The sequence below is a fragment of the Clupea harengus genome, chromosome 3 (genome assembly GCF_900700415.2).
Source record: "Clupea harengus chromosome 3, Ch_v2.0.2, whole genome shotgun sequence".
In the NCBI taxonomy this organism is placed as follows: domain Eukaryota; kingdom Metazoa; phylum Chordata; class Actinopteri; order Clupeiformes; family Clupeidae; genus Clupea; species Clupea harengus.
Window position 1 is genome coordinate 24,188,060 of NC_045154.1, and position 15,370 is coordinate 24,203,429.

A 15,370-nucleotide genomic window follows, 5' to 3' on the forward strand; every position below is an offset into this window, starting at 1 on the left:
CACTTTTAAAACAAGTGTAAAGTTTTGCATGAAATGCACATAATAGGCACTGATAGATAAGACAGTTTTACAAATGTTCTATGCACAGCAGATATTCTCTCTCTTTCCTACACACACACACACCAATGGCATTGTGGATGTCCTTGACGATGGTCTTCAAGTGTTCCTTGAGGGCCCGTTCTTCCTGGTGCTGGATGTGGGACTCGACCTCCACCTGCATGTGGTCAGAGGTCAAGTCCAGGTCAGTGCGCTGGCCCCAGTCCATTTGCGTGAGGAACTGCGTCAGGTCCTCAAAGGAGTTCTCGTGGTCAGGCAAGGCATGGTCCTCGCCATCCGTCTCTTCATAGTGGGAGCTTTGGTCGTGTGAGCTGTGGTCGTGCGAGAGCGACATGTCCGACAGAGAACGGGCCATGCCTGGGTTGTTGCCGTGGGAACCGTCCGGATGGAGCAGCAGGCTGTAGGCACTGCGCGAGGGCTTGATCGGGATGCCCACCATTGGGCTCTGGGGAGCACACTTGCTGATTATGGGGTAGAGGTGGTTGTAGATGCGATACTGGAGCCGGTGGAGCAGCTGCACCACAGGGTGGTCAGGGCAGCTGGAGAAAGAAAGGAGGAGAGAAGTCAAAATAGGCCAGCTGAGGAACACAACTCATACTGCAGCATGTTGACATTCATCACTCAAGCAATTATATTGACCTATTCTAACAACAGTGAACATAGTCATGACATCATTATGCCATGTACATGCTACATGCTTCATACATAGGACAGAACTAAAACCCCACTACAAAAGACTATATTAAAATGATGCCTGGATTTTTTTTCCTGAATGCATTACCTAAGCATGTAGTTCACAAGCCCGGAGACCAAAGCGGGATCTTCAGGATTCTTCTTCAGATTTGCCTTCCACACTTTTGGCCAGTCCTTAGCAACATGAAACACATGAATTAACCTTCCACACAGCCCCCCACAAAACAGCATATTAGCTGTACCACACTATATCTGTCATCTGACACTATCACTGCATGCTCCAAAGTAGGTCCCAAGTCACTTACATGATCTTGTTCATATTCAAGGACGTTAGCATACAGCAAGCGCTGCTCCTGGTCATCTGCGGACATTGTGCCAGAGGAAGCAAATCTCCTATACACAAAAATATACAAACTCTTAGAAAACAACAAAAGAAAGCTGGTAATTTTCTTTCTGGGTAGACCATTAAAGAGCTTACGGACCATTTTCAAGTACATACAAACAGTATTGTTTCCAGTGTCAACTCAGAACAACAACATCAACAGATTCAGTGAAGTAGATGAATGAGCTGGTGCTGTGCGGTTATGTGCAGTGTGGTTCTGTGCTGTGTGGTTCTGTCTGTGCCTTCTGTGGTTCTGTGCAGTGTGGTTCTGTGCAGTGTGGTTCTGTGCCTTCTGTGGTTCTGTGCCTTCTGTGGTTCTGTTCAGTGTAGTTCTGTGCCTTCTGTGGTTCTGCGCAGCGTGGTGCTGCGCAGTGTGGTTCTGTGCAGTGTGGTTTACCGCATTTTCGGTTTGTGCAGTCTCATTCCAGATAGGTGTTACAACATATGTCTGGAAAGAAACAGGAGGAGGTTCTGCCTACATGTCAGTGGTTAGCGTGTTACCTGCAGAGATGTATAAAAGAACTGAATGCCGAGTGAAAAAGATCCTCAACGGTAATGGTTTTGATGGAAACATGCAACAGATATGGTGAATGGTGCCTTCATCAAGTTGTGGATGGCTTTTAGAGGGAAAGTCAGCATTCCTTACAGCGGATTTCCGCACAAGTTGGTTCATGCTCTGGGCTCTATAAAGCTTCAGACAATTTGAGTAAAATAATTATACAACAGTTAGAACTAGTTGATTGGACAAGAGACATTCCATGAATGAGGATGTCCTGGAACAACCTCACTCAGACTCTTCACCACATTCCCCGTTGGATATACTTGTTGTAGGATGTCAACATTCCACTCAAAGCGAGTGCGCAGAATTGAACACAGCAACTTTACATTTGACAGTTATCAAAAAAGGAAGGTGCGCAAATGGAGTAGGGGGGGGGGATGTACAAATGAACATGAAGACAGGTGAGTGTACAAATTCATAGCCTCTCACTCAGGTTGGAACTATTTTTCAGAGTCGAGAATGAATAAACAAAACTGAAATAAATGAAAGAACACATAATCTGGTGTCTTCAAAATGAATTAGTCGGCAGTACAGTACAGTACAGTACGACACTCATGTTCGTGGGGTTGGTAAAGGATATCGTCATGGAAGGTCAGCGGCACTCGGTTATTGCTTAAAAAAAATTGAATTGAACTACTCTACTCTTATCCTAAAAGGCACACCTGGCCCTGTAAGATGTCCATAGCTGAAGCTGAGAAAACTACAACTATGCTGTCAGTACGCAAAGCCTTACTTGTTGGCCTCCTCCTGAAGTCTCAGTCTGCGTTCCTCCATCTTCCTCTGGAGCTGGGAGAAGCTGAGGAAATTAGCTAATGATTTCACAAGACTTTATTTAAACATTATTAAGCTAATTAAATCACTGGTGCTTTTATAAACTATTTAAGCAGTTACTGTCTCAATAGGACCCCTAGTTATTCATCACAGTAGTGGATGACAAGTGAACAATGAGAGCTCTCAGGACAAACACAGACCCACTCTCTAAACAATGCCACCACCTGGTAATGCATAATTTATTTGTATTTATTTATATATTTTATTCCTATTACCTTGCTGCTATTACACCTGGATTTCCCTACAGGGATTATTAAAAGTGTATCTATCTATATGAGAAGACATCCACAGTAGTGATTTAGTTTAGTAAACAGTCGCTCTATGACCTCCCTCCACCGAAAACATAAACAAAGACATGCAAGACCAGACAGATTTCAGTGCTATAACCACTGGACATCCATAAGAGAAGAGTATAGCTATAACCCAAATCCCTTGAGTGATACAGGTCCACCGACACTGCCTGTGTTACATGTCCAGCAATAAAGCAACAAGTCCTGCATGATAAAGGATACAGCATTTTGTCTGGCTTTGGCGATGATGAGGTTTTCCATCATCTGTCGCTGGAGGGAGAGGGTCTGCGGATAAGAGGAAGGAAGTTTAATGAAATAAAAAGACAATGGAATGACAGAATCCACCAAACCCGTTTTTTCCTAACACGCAGATGATGCTTTTTCTGTTTTGTGACTGTAAAACTCTGATGCGACAAAATAAAATAAATATACACTGCTGTGCAAAAGTTTTAGGCAGGTGTGAAAAAATGCTGTAAACTAAGAATGCTTTGAAAAATATAAACAATAAATGTTTATTTTTATCAATTTACAAAATGCAAAGTGAGTGAACAAAAGAAAAATCTAAATCAAATCAATATTTGGTGTCACTACCCTTTGCCTTCAAACTAGCATCAATTCTTATTGGTACACTTGCACAAAGACAGGGATTTTATATGATTATAGTGCGGTGTAAGATCAACCAATTATACCAAACAGATGCTAATGATCATCAATTTCACATGTAGGTTGAAACACAGTCAGTAACTGAGACAGAAACAGCTGTGTAGGAGGCTTAAAACTGGGTGAGGAACAGCCAAACTCTGCTACCAAGGTGAGGTTGTGGAAGTTTCATGTAAAAGGTCATACATGACAAGACTGAGCACAGCAACAAGACACAATGTAGTTATACTGCATCAGCAAGGTCTCTCCCAGACAAAGATTTCAAAGCAGACAGGGGTTTCCAGATGTGCTGTTCAAGCTCTTTTGAAGAAGCACAAAAAAACGGGCAACGTTGAGGATCGTAGATGCAGTGGTCGGCCAAAGAAACTTAATCCAGCTGATAAAAAACACATCAAGCTTATTTCCCTTCGAAATCAGAAGATGTCAAGCAGTGTCATCAGCTCAGAACTGGCAGAAACCAGTGGTACCCAGGTACACACATCTACTGTCCGGAGAAGTCTGGCCAGAAGTGGTCTTCATGGAAGAGTTGCAGCCAAAAAGCTCTACCCCGACATGGAAACAAGGGTACTCAACTAAGCACGAAAACATAGAAACTGGGGTACAGAAACATGGCAGCAGGTGCTCTGGACTGATGAGTCAAAATTAGAAATATTTGGCTGTAGAAGAAGGCAGTTTGTTCGCCGAAGGGCTGGAGAGCGGTACAATAATGAGTGTCTGCAGGCAACAGTGAAGCATGGTGGAGGTTCCTTGCAAGTTTGGGGCTGCATTTTTGCAAGTGGAGTTGGAGATTTGGTCAGGATTAATGGTGTCCTCAATGCTGAGAAATACAGGCAGATACTTATCCATCATGCAATACCATCAGGGAGTCGTATGATTGGCACCAAATGTATTCTGCAGCAGTACAACAACCCCAAACATACAGCCAATGTCATTAAGAACTATCTTCAGCGTAAAGAAGAACAGAAAGTCCTGGAAGTGATGGTATGGCCCCCACAGAGCCCTGATCTCAACATCATCGAGTCTGTCTGGGATTACATGAAGAGACAGAAGGATTTGAGGAAGCCTACATCCACAGAAGATCTGTGGTTAGTTCTCCAAGATGTTTGGAACAACTTACCAGCCGAGTTCCTTCAAAAACTAGTGCAAGTCTGGAAGAATTGATGCTATTTTGAAGTCAAAGGGTGGTCACACCAAATATTGATTTAATTTAGATTTCTCCTCTGTTCATTCACTGCATTTTGTTAATTGATGAAGAATTGATGAAAATAAACTGTTAACACTTCCATTTTTGAAAGCATTCTTAGTTTAGAGCAGAGGTCTTCAACCGGGGGTCCGCGACCCCCAGGGGGTCCGCGGAGGTACTGCAGGGGGTCCGCCAAATTATATCATCTGAAGCATTTTTTCCCTCTTCCAAAAATGAAAAACGTCCAATAGGCTACATAAACATAAACAGAACGTAAAAATTGCTTTCTATTCGTTAAAAATAATACATAGGCTACCCATGAGTCTTCAGGCGATCATTTGATCACCATGGCAACATATGCACTTTTAGCTATCTGGTGCCAAAACACGTTACCTGCCTCAATCGTTTTGTAATTTCTCGGAACAAAAGCTCCATGTCAGACACCACTGATGGCGGTTCAGATGACCTACATTCAGAGGATGCCAACACCCCTTCCACGAACAGCCAAAAGCGCAAACGGGAGAAGACACGTTAATATTCAGAGAATTATCTGAAGTTTGCCTTCACCTACAAAGAGACCACAAACGACGCTCAGCTTTTAGCTTTTTTGTGATCTGTCAACCAAAATGAGATGCAGGAGGAATTTCTATTCTGTAAGCAGCTGCCTGGACGTAAAACAAGTTCCGAGATTTTCAAAGTGATCGACAATTTTTTCCGTGAACATGATATACCCTGACCCTGGTCGGGATGTGCACAGGGTGCAAGAGCCATGTATGACGCACTGCATGCTTCATAGGGAGAATCTTGTTGCCAAAGACATGAGTGATGAATTCTCAAACGTCAGATCTCTCACTAGGTATGAGATATTTCATCCATACTTAAGCTTCTCAAGCTACTCAATTCTTTGTCCCTCCCTAATTGAATACAGATGGCTAACTGTAAGGGAGAAAAAATGTCAATAATAAACAGAATAAATTGAAACAAGATGATCACAGATGATTTGCAATTATGTTCAAACATGTGTAGGGGAGTGTGTGTGTGTGTGTGTGTGTGTGTGATTGACAGTTCCAAATAAAATATATGAATATCAGGCCCAAATTTGGGGCGGCGGGGGTGGGGGTCCCTGCTCAGTGTCTCTCTCAGCCAAGGGGTCCTTGGGCTGAAAAAGGTTGAAGACCCCTGGTTTAGAGCATTTTTTCACACCTGCCTAAAACTTTTGCACAGTACTGTACCTCTGAAGATAAATTGCACCCATTAAACTCGGTCAGTAACTAAATTGTCTGCTCCTGTTTATCCCTGCCCTGTCGTCTAACTTAGTGTGAATCCTGTGATCTTCGATACTGAAGAGTAAACGACATGGGAGTTTACCACTCAGTGCACATGTAATCTGCTTTATGTGGACAAGCACAGTCCCGCACCGAACAACACACAACTTCGGGTATGGAGGCAGGTGTGTGCTAGCAAGGAAGCTAAAACCCATGGGTGCAAGTATCTGTCGCTAGCATTCTGATTCTGGTGATCATAGTTTGTTTTCAGTCACAATTCAAATTGTTTAGATTTTTTTTTGTAAGGAGGTGATTATGAGCCATAATGAATGTCCTATGAATGCGCGCACAGAGCTGATCAAAATGCTGATTTGCATTGCTTGGCTGGCTTAATATTTTCTTCTGATCGATCCCAACGGGGCTGGCGTCTCAGCGTCTATTCTCAGAAATGATCGATTTTAGTAAGTAGCTTATCCTCTCAGTTCTGAGATTAAAGACATCCTTCAGCACAACATCTGTTCTCAAGTCACCCACAACATGACACAAAACATAAAAAAAAAACAATGCCCAAATATTCTGACAAATTATCGCATGAACCAACCAACTTGACAACGGACTAATTACATAACCGATTGTATTCCAATACTGTCACTCCATCGTAGGTAACTCAACAATGAAACCCATACCTTAAAAAATGTCTTAAGTGATTTCCAATGCGAACGGGGGGCCGTCTGGTTTTCTCGACGTCGTCGAAACATTTTAGTCATACGAATAAAAGACAAATGTCCAGCCTCTGTTATTTGCTTCAGACAGGCAACTTTTGTTGGCTTACAGGTGAAGATGAACGCGCATTAAGATAAAGTCGATGCGGGGTCCTGTATCGAAATAAAACACTCAAAAGTAAAAAAGCATGTGTATGCTAAACTCGAATTTTTAAAGACACAAACTTCGAACGTCTATACCCTAAACTATCTTGGCTCCAAACATTTAACGTTTGGAGTCTGACTCACGACAACGTCCTAACTCAATGAACACGGTTTGGGTCGCTGTCCGCTCTCAGGTAATGACATTATAAAGAACCTTTTCCGGCAAATCGATCCGCGAGAAAGTGATCACCTGGTCAGGAAGGAGAGGCATGCGCAAGAACAGAACACGCAACACAGAAACATTTCGGTTGTTGATAACTTGGTGTTAAAATTGCAGCGCAAAAATGCGTAACCGCTCATGTTCTGAAATCAGTGTTAACCATTTTGTTCACAACTATAGCCACTTTAAAATATGCACAGACACCCACGCTCAAATTGAATAGTCCAGCTTACCAGTGATGTTTTCTGCGTTGCCTGACCTGGAGAAAGTCTAGCCAGGCGAGCCTCATAGTTTGCCTTCAGCTTCTGATTAAGGCGAGACGCCTCCTCAATAGGGGTGAGTTCCCTGATATCCCACACATAAACACATGTAATCAGCATCACTGTGTCTCAACATCTTAAAATAGCCACAGGTTACACATGAATGGCCCAAATATTCTGGGAATTGCACCTGTGTGTGCTAGCACGGAACAACCAGTAATACCTCTTGTACTCTTTTGGTTAGGGTGAGTTGTTAAAGTTGCTTCAGAGTTGTTGAGATTGACCAAAACAGGTGCATTTTTTTGGCGTGAGATGCATTGAACCCACACACCAAAAGTGTGACAGTTAGAAACCCTGGGTTTGTTTTTCGTCATCTTCATCTGTGTTTTAACTTTTGAATCCTATACATTGCCCGCTGTTGATTGTAATTGTGACTAATTGAGACTACGCTAATTTGACCAAATGAATGATATTAAGCATCTCCGAGAGTTAACCTGAATGGGGATCACTTATGCAATGCGGTGAACATCAGCCTTTCCTGTGACTGCAGTCACCACCAATTTCTGACTCACTTCTTGTCTGAAGTCTCCACTGTCTGCAGCCTCTGGAAGATCTCAGGGGGTAGAAAGGGGGTGGTCGCCCCCTCTCCCTCCGATAGGACACGGCGGTGCCTGAGCCGATCACCAGAATCTGGTCTACAATGTAGGTCTGACTCTGCGTCATTCAAGATCACTGATGGTAAACAAGCAGTAAAAAGCGGCAGTTTAGACTCCAAACATGATAACATAATTCACCTATACCTATTTGACTTGATTTAATACTTCCATTTGTCACACGTAGATCACAAGATTGCCTGGCATCTGATTGAATCACTAATCTTTTCAGCAATATATATGAGAAAATACCACCCATGAATCCTCTTTTAGGTCATCCACCACAACATCAATATCAATATTGACTCCTTATCATTATCCGCAAGAAACCTCGGGGTCATTATTGATGACCAACTGACTTTCACGGACCACATCGCCTCTGTCTCCAGGTATGCCACCCAGCTGCTGGTGCAAACCTTGGTGAGTTCCCGCCTTGACTACTGCAACGCCCTCCTAACGGGCCTGCCGGCTTGTGTGGTGAAACCACTACAGATGATCCAGAACACGGCGACGCGTCTGGTGTTCAACCAACCGAAGAGGGCACACGTCACCCCGCTACTCATCGAGCTCCACTGGCTGCCTGTAGCTGCTCGCATTAAGTTCAAGTCACTTATGCTTGCCTACAGAGTGATTGCTGGTTCTGCTCCCACCTACCTAAATGCTCTTGTAAGGGCAAATGTTACACCCAGAATGCTGCGCTCGTCTAGTGAGCGTCGTTTGGCTCTGCCGTCTGTGCAAGTACGGCAATCCAGACTATTCTCATTTGTAGTTCCACGTTGGTGGAACCAACTGCCTAGCACTACCAGAGCAGGGGCGTCCCTCTCTAACTTCAAGAAGATTTTGAAGACCCAACTCTTCAGAGAGCACCTCCCTTCCTAACTGGCACTTCGACTAGTGCTTAACTTGCACTTACAGCAGTTACATTCCTGCACCTCTTTTTCTTTTCTATTTCGTTTTTCTATTTCTTATGTAAAGTAGTATTTATTGTTACATCAGGTTTCTATTGCTCGTAGCTTGACTGTTCTCTCTCTTGTACGTCGCTTTGGACAAAAGCGTCTGCTAAATGACTAAATGTAAATGTAATGTAAAAGTCCCATGACCGGCCAGAGTTCAGATGTGCTCCAGGGAAATCTGTTCAAGATCTTTGGCAATTGAATTGCAATTCAATTCAGCAGTTTGCACTGATAAAGCTTGATAGCATGCTAACTGATGTCTCTTAGCATTATTGTTGCCCGATGTCATGCTGCCAAAGCTTTTCTTACGTTTTCACAGGGTTTCCGACCCAGACCACATAACTACATAGTGCATAGCCTGGATGGCTAGTAGGAATGACAGGTGGGTTTATCAGTCACATGACCATACCATCAAAATAAATTAGAAGATGATGCCAACACTGCTTCCCTATAACATATCCTTCAGGGGTTATTTATTGCCAGATCCTTTCTTGGAAAAATCTTCGTATTGTATTGCTTACTTTTAAAGCAACGTGGTTTATATGTATTTCGTTTTTTCAAGTTTATTTCCAGTAGTTATATTTATATGAAATCAGGTTCACCTGTCTTCTCTGGTGTGGCTGGCATAGTGTTGGCCTGGGGGAGGCTGATAGAGCACGTCTGGTTGGTTGCATGTGTAGAGGCCGGGGGTGGAGGCTGACTTTGTTTTGCAGTAAATGACTTGATTCTCTCCAGACACTGTTCGGCCAGTTTTAGCATCTTCTCTACTTCCATGCTTCCCATTTCATCCTCTGTGATTGAAGTATGAGAAAGGAAAGAAGTCATAATTTGGGAAAAACACACTGGCCAAGAACCAGAGAAAAAATGGCAGATAATGTGCGCCTGTCTCCTATTACGTACAGAGAAGAATGACAACATAAATACATTGAACATTGTTTTTCACTGTTTTAAATGTCTTTTTAATGCCTCGAGTATCCCCCCAGAGTACTCGATGAGGATAACTTTTGAGATAGTTGTGTAATTTTGTCTGTATAGCCAAACAACTCAGTAATAATAAAAACAATAAAACTATTTATTTTCAGTAAGTTAATTAAAAGGATCTGGGCCATCACATGCAAGGCAATAACGTGAAGTGGGAGCACAAATGTAATATGAACAGTCATAAACAGCATTGTTCTGGATCCAGATCCAGATTGGCACTCATCCCCAACCCATGACTAGAGGGAAGATATGCTTGTGTTTATCAACAGAACATTCAGAACACTGTCCCTCAGGCATCCTTCAATAACACTCGAGTATCAAGTTACAAATTAACTAAGTGGGCAGTCACTCTCTTTATCAACATGTCAAAGCCAATGATGACAAGAATACACATTCAAGAAAAAGAATATTAACACCCAACTCAAAGATCAAGACCAATCAGGAATGTGCACTGGTGCAGTTAGGAAAGGGTTTAAGCCTCTATTTAAGGGGACAAATGTAAATGATCAGTGCTGTGTGTAAATGCATAGGATGAGCTGATCAATGATCCTCCCCAGGAATTCACTGATTAGTTTAACTGAAAACCTGAAGGGGAGGAGTATCATCTACCATTGGACCACGGAGGAATCCCCATAGGTTGGCCTCAGCCCAGGTTGACCTCTGTATCCAATACTTTTATAACCACAGATAAGACAGGCCACACCCTTATCCAAAAGTATTACAATTAAATGTTATTACAATTACAACCCCAAACTTCCAGCCCACTATATGTCGGAGGTCCTACCAGGGTATTTACAAGCACAGGGGCCTGAGGCGAATTTATGCTAAAACGGAAACAAAAAAAAAACAAATCGGCATAGATAGAAAAAAAAAATAGCATATTGGACTTGAAACATTTGTGTTGAAATTAACTTTATGCACTTAAAAGAGTTCCACTGAGCTAAAAGATAGTTGTTAAAATGATCCACGCTTCCGATAAAGAACGAATTTAACACACTTTATTTTACCATAACATTTGTAATCTAATTATCTAATTATTTACCGAACTGGGCCAGGTCTGACGTGGGGGAAAACTAAGGAAGCTATGCAGTTCATGGGACTTCTCATCCACAAAGAATCTACACCCACAATATAACACCTGATGAGAAACTACCATACCTAGCCAAAAAGTAAAAAGATTTAATACATTTTATCCAAAATACTGGAAGATCTGGATTAAGTTAGCTAGCTAAAGCACTAGGGAAGACTTGAAAGCTGCTTAAATAAGGGGAAAAAAGGATGAATGTAATGATTGCAAGCGAGGCTAGAGGTGGAGGTGGATCTCCTGTTGCTGACTATTTAGACAAAAGCCAGGTAAAGGGAATGAAATGATGAGAACCATTTAGATCCAACTTTAAAATCTTCCAGTAATGGATCTCCAGACAGCACTCAGGCCTATCTCAACTTCGGTTTGCCAAACAAAGGCTAACATTATTTTCTGATATTCAAGCAGGTCACATGAAATGTATCTTCTGTCTAAAAAACAGGTAAATATTTTCTCCTTGTCAACACAAGTTAATGGGTAACCTATGACGGATATCCTCTCCCGTGAAAGTGACCAGACTAGTGTGGTATACTGAATGCTATCTGTGGTTATATAAGTATTGGATACAGAATGCAGCACGTGTGTCAGACAGCCAGGCGATTTTTTTTTTTCTAAACTCATAATTCAGATATACACACACACACAGATAGATAGATAGATAGATAGATAGATAGATAGATAGATAGATAAATAGAAATGTAAAGGACTCTGTAAGGGTTATGGGCTGGTCAAATATATTAACTAAGGCTTTGGTGTTAGGCCTCCTTCTCAAGTCCACAACTATTTCCTTAGTTTTTGAGGCGTTAAGATGGAGCTTGTTCTTCCTACACCAGTCTACAGCCCATTTCACCTCCTTGATGTACTGAGATGATGGTGGTGTCATCTGCATATTAGAGCATCTTGACGGAGTGGTGGTGAGATCTCAGGTAATTTGTGTAGATGGAGAACAGAAGAGGAGATAGCACACAGCCTTGCGGCCCACCAGTGTTGAGGGTCAGAGGGCATGATGTTGCGTTGTTGACTTCGACTGTTTGAGTTCTGTTTCTCAGGAAGTCCAGTATCCAGTGACACATAGCTATGTCGATGTTCATGGCTTGCAGCCTGGAGAAGAGAATGAGTGGATCAATTGTGTTGAAGGCTGAGCTAAAGTCAATAAACAGCATGCACGCATAGGTGTTACTTGACTCCAGATGTTGCAGAGTACAGTGAACAGCCAGGTTGATGGCATCTTCTACAGATCTGTTAGCCTGGTAAGCAAACTGATGGGGATCCATCAGCGGTGATACACTGGATTGTAGGTGAGATAGTACTAAGCGTTCAAACACCTTCATAGCCACTGAAGTGAGGGCCACTGGCCTGAAGTCATTGAGCTCTATTGTTTTTGCTGTCTTCGGGACCGGGATAATGACAGATGCTTTAAAACACTGTGGCACTGCACACTGATGCAAAGAGAAGTTGAAGATGTCTGTGAAGACATAAGCCAGTTGATCCGCACAGTGTCTGAAAACAGCTGGGGAAAGCTGATCTGGTCCTGCTGCTTTCCTCACATTCCGTTTTTTAAAAAGCTTGCACACCTCTGCCTCCTGAGTCCTGGGTGACAAAGGGAGTAGAGGGGGAAGAGGGGGGAGATGGGAAGACTGCCAGGGACTGATTGTCCTCAAACCGGGCATAAAACTCATTACGTTTGTCAGGAAGATCAGGGCAAGCCTAAATTACCCGAATCTAATAACCGAAAGCCAATGACTTGACTCAACCATCGATTTTGAAATCATGTATTTCAATAACTGGCCATGGCAAAATGTTATTGTTTTTAACCACAAACACCCAAAATCAATATTTTGTCTCCGAAAGGGATCGAAGTGGTGTTTATCAGCGGGTGTAGGCCTATTCCGGGTTACTTAGGTAGCCAGGTGGCCCGCTTTTCGTTGTAGGCTATTGCACAGCATATTGACCCCTTTTCCAGCATCCTGCATATTGAGATAATGTCCCGCATTTTAATTGGTCATTTAGTTATTATTGTCAGAAATAAGAACACATGGATGCGTTCTTTTAACCCGCCGACATGGACATTTATTTTTCTACATAGTGTGTCTGTTCTGTGAAGCCTACTTTAATGTCATAATGCCGCAGTCGCGAGAACCTTATGCAATTTTAGGAGATCTGATCTTTTCATGTGTGTCATATTTAACTGTGGTGATGAATTGTTATCTTTTCCAGACTGTAGTGTGAGTGCCAGACGGACAGATTGATCCCATAGTGGTTTTCTATTTATACTGTAGGCTTATCTCACGCGTATTGTTTAACTTATTCAAATGTCCTCTGAGTGAATGTGGAATGGAACGGTGTCCTGCTTGCTGTTCAACGTAGACATGGTTATTTAATAGAGGAATGTATCTGCTTAATATTGGCTGGTTGATCATGCGCTGAGTGCTCTCCCGGACCAGAACGGTTTAAGAATTTAAGGTGGTGGCAGCATAACCCATTGTTCACTCTATTAGACTAATAACGCCATCTAGCGGTAGCAAGGTTTATTACAGTGAATTCTTTTTTGGGGATGAGTCCCATTCAACTGCGTGGCCTTCATGGGATTTCCCTCCTTGTTTTCCCCCACGTTATGCCACACTCCCGGTCGGAGACGCGTTGCCTACTAGAACTATGCAAGTCATGTATTTCTTGCCCCTCCAAGCCAAAGCAGAGACAGAAAGTTGACATTGAAAAGTAGACATTGCAGAAAAAAAACCTGCACTGAAAAAAGCTGACCTGAGGAAACAGAGAGAAGGTTGCCATTGAAAAGGCAAAATCAAAAAATCTAAATTAACATAAAATAATAAGGCTACAAATGTATGACTAAAAAGGATCAAGTGTTACATTTGTTCTTACTTGAAAGCCTGGATTATTTCAATGACTGTCTTTTAGTTCAGCGGAACTCTTCAGTCCCCAAAGTTTATTTAATCTCAAGTGTTTCAATGTTGAAACTTAAAGTCTCTGTTTTAGCTCCATACCGTATTGACCCATCGCTTATTTACATTTACATTTACATCTAGTCATTTAGCAGACGCTTTTGTCCAAAGCGACGTACAAGGGAGAGAACAGTCAAGCTACGAGCAATAGAGACCTAGTGTAACAATAAATACTATTTTACATAAGAAATAGAAAAAAAGTGCAGGAATGTAACTGCTGTAAGTGCAAGTTAAGTACTAGTAGAAGTGCAAGTTAGGAAGGGAGGTGTTCTCTGAAGAGTTGGGTCTTCAAGAGCTTCTTAACGGTAGAGAAGGACGCCCCTGCTCTGGTAGTGCTAGGCAGTTCGTTCCACCAACGTGGAACTACGAATGAGAATAGTCTAGATTGCCGTACTTGCACAGACGGCAGTGCTAAACGACGCTCATTAGACGAGTGCAGCATCCTGGGGGTAACATTTGCCCTTACAAGAGCATTTAAGTAGATGGGAGCAGAACCAGCAATCACTCTGTAGGCAAGCATAAGTGACTTGAACTTGATGCGAGCAGCTACAGGTAGCCAGTGTAGCTCAATGAGTAGTGGGGTGACGTGTGCCCTCTTGGGTTGGTTGAACACCAGACGCGCCGAGACGGTGGTGTATGTCAGGAGACAATTGGGTATCATCTGCATAGCAGTGATATGAAAAACCATGCGAGCGGATGATGGGGCCCAACGAGGTGGTGTACAGATAAGTGGTCCCATCACCGAGCCTTGGGGCACCCCTGTGGTGAGGCGGTGAGGTACAGACAGCTGACCTTGCCATGACATGTTGAAAGAGCGCCCAGTGAGGTAAGACTCAAACCAGGAGTGTGCCCTGCCAGAAATGCCCATACTTGACAGTATAGACAGAAGGATGCGAAGGTTGACTGTGTAAAAAGCGGCTGATAGGTCAAGCAGGATGAGAACCGAGGATTGAGCTGCTGCTCTAGCGGTTCTTAAGGCCTCTGTCACAGACAACAGGGCTGTTTCGGTGGAGTGACCACTTTTGAATCCAGACTGGTTTGGAATCGAGGAGATTGTTCCTTGACAGGAACTCGGTGACCTGTTTGGAAGCTGCCCTCTCAATGGTTTTGGATAGGAGCGTGAGAAGTGAGACTGGCCGATAGTTTTCCACATGAGTGGGATCGAGAGACGGCTTCTTGAGCAGCGGTGTTACCCGAGCCACTTTGAATGAAGAAGGAAATGTTCCAGAAGTAAATTAAGCATTAATCACATGTGTAATTGCCGGTAAGACGGTAGGTGATATGGCTTGAAGGACGTTGGATGGGATAGGATCCAGCTCGCATGTAGTAGGACGGCTACCTGTTAGGATTTTGGAGACATCACTCTCAGTGAGAGGGGTAAAAAAAGGAAACAATGAGCCATTGACGGTTGTGCCCTTAGACAGAGGAGTCAGTTGGTTGAATTGGCTCCTGATGGCTGCCACTTTCTCTGTG

The 15,370-nt window shown here is 42.9% G+C and overlaps 1 protein-coding gene across 2 annotated transcripts in view; it reads right to left on the reverse strand.

Annotated features, from left to right (window-relative positions):
• The window catches only part of vps9d1 (VPS9 domain containing 1), a 28,687-nt gene that overhangs the window by 9,368 nt on the left and 3,949 nt on the right, over positions 1-15,370 (reverse strand). The window contains exons 2-10 of one of the 2 annotated variants that reach the window (XM_031565130.2): positions 11,788-12,038; positions 9,475-9,663; positions 7,839-7,998; positions 7,240-7,351; positions 3,035-3,097; positions 2,425-2,477; positions 1,056-1,143; positions 839-924; positions 124-596 (exon numbers count right to left, since the gene is read on the reverse strand). In XM_031565130.2, the coding sequence (XP_031420990.1) occupies positions 124-596; positions 839-924; positions 1,056-1,143; positions 2,425-2,477; positions 3,035-3,097; positions 7,240-7,351; positions 7,839-7,998; positions 9,475-9,655 (1,216 nt within the window). In that variant the 5' untranslated portion in view covers positions 9,656-9,663; positions 11,788-12,038. The remainder of the gene's footprint in view (positions 1-123; positions 597-838; positions 925-1,055; positions 1,144-2,424; positions 2,478-3,034; positions 3,098-7,239; positions 7,352-7,838; positions 7,999-9,474; positions 9,664-11,787; positions 12,039-15,370) is intronic. The other variant, XM_012828114.3, reaches the window with a different exon arrangement.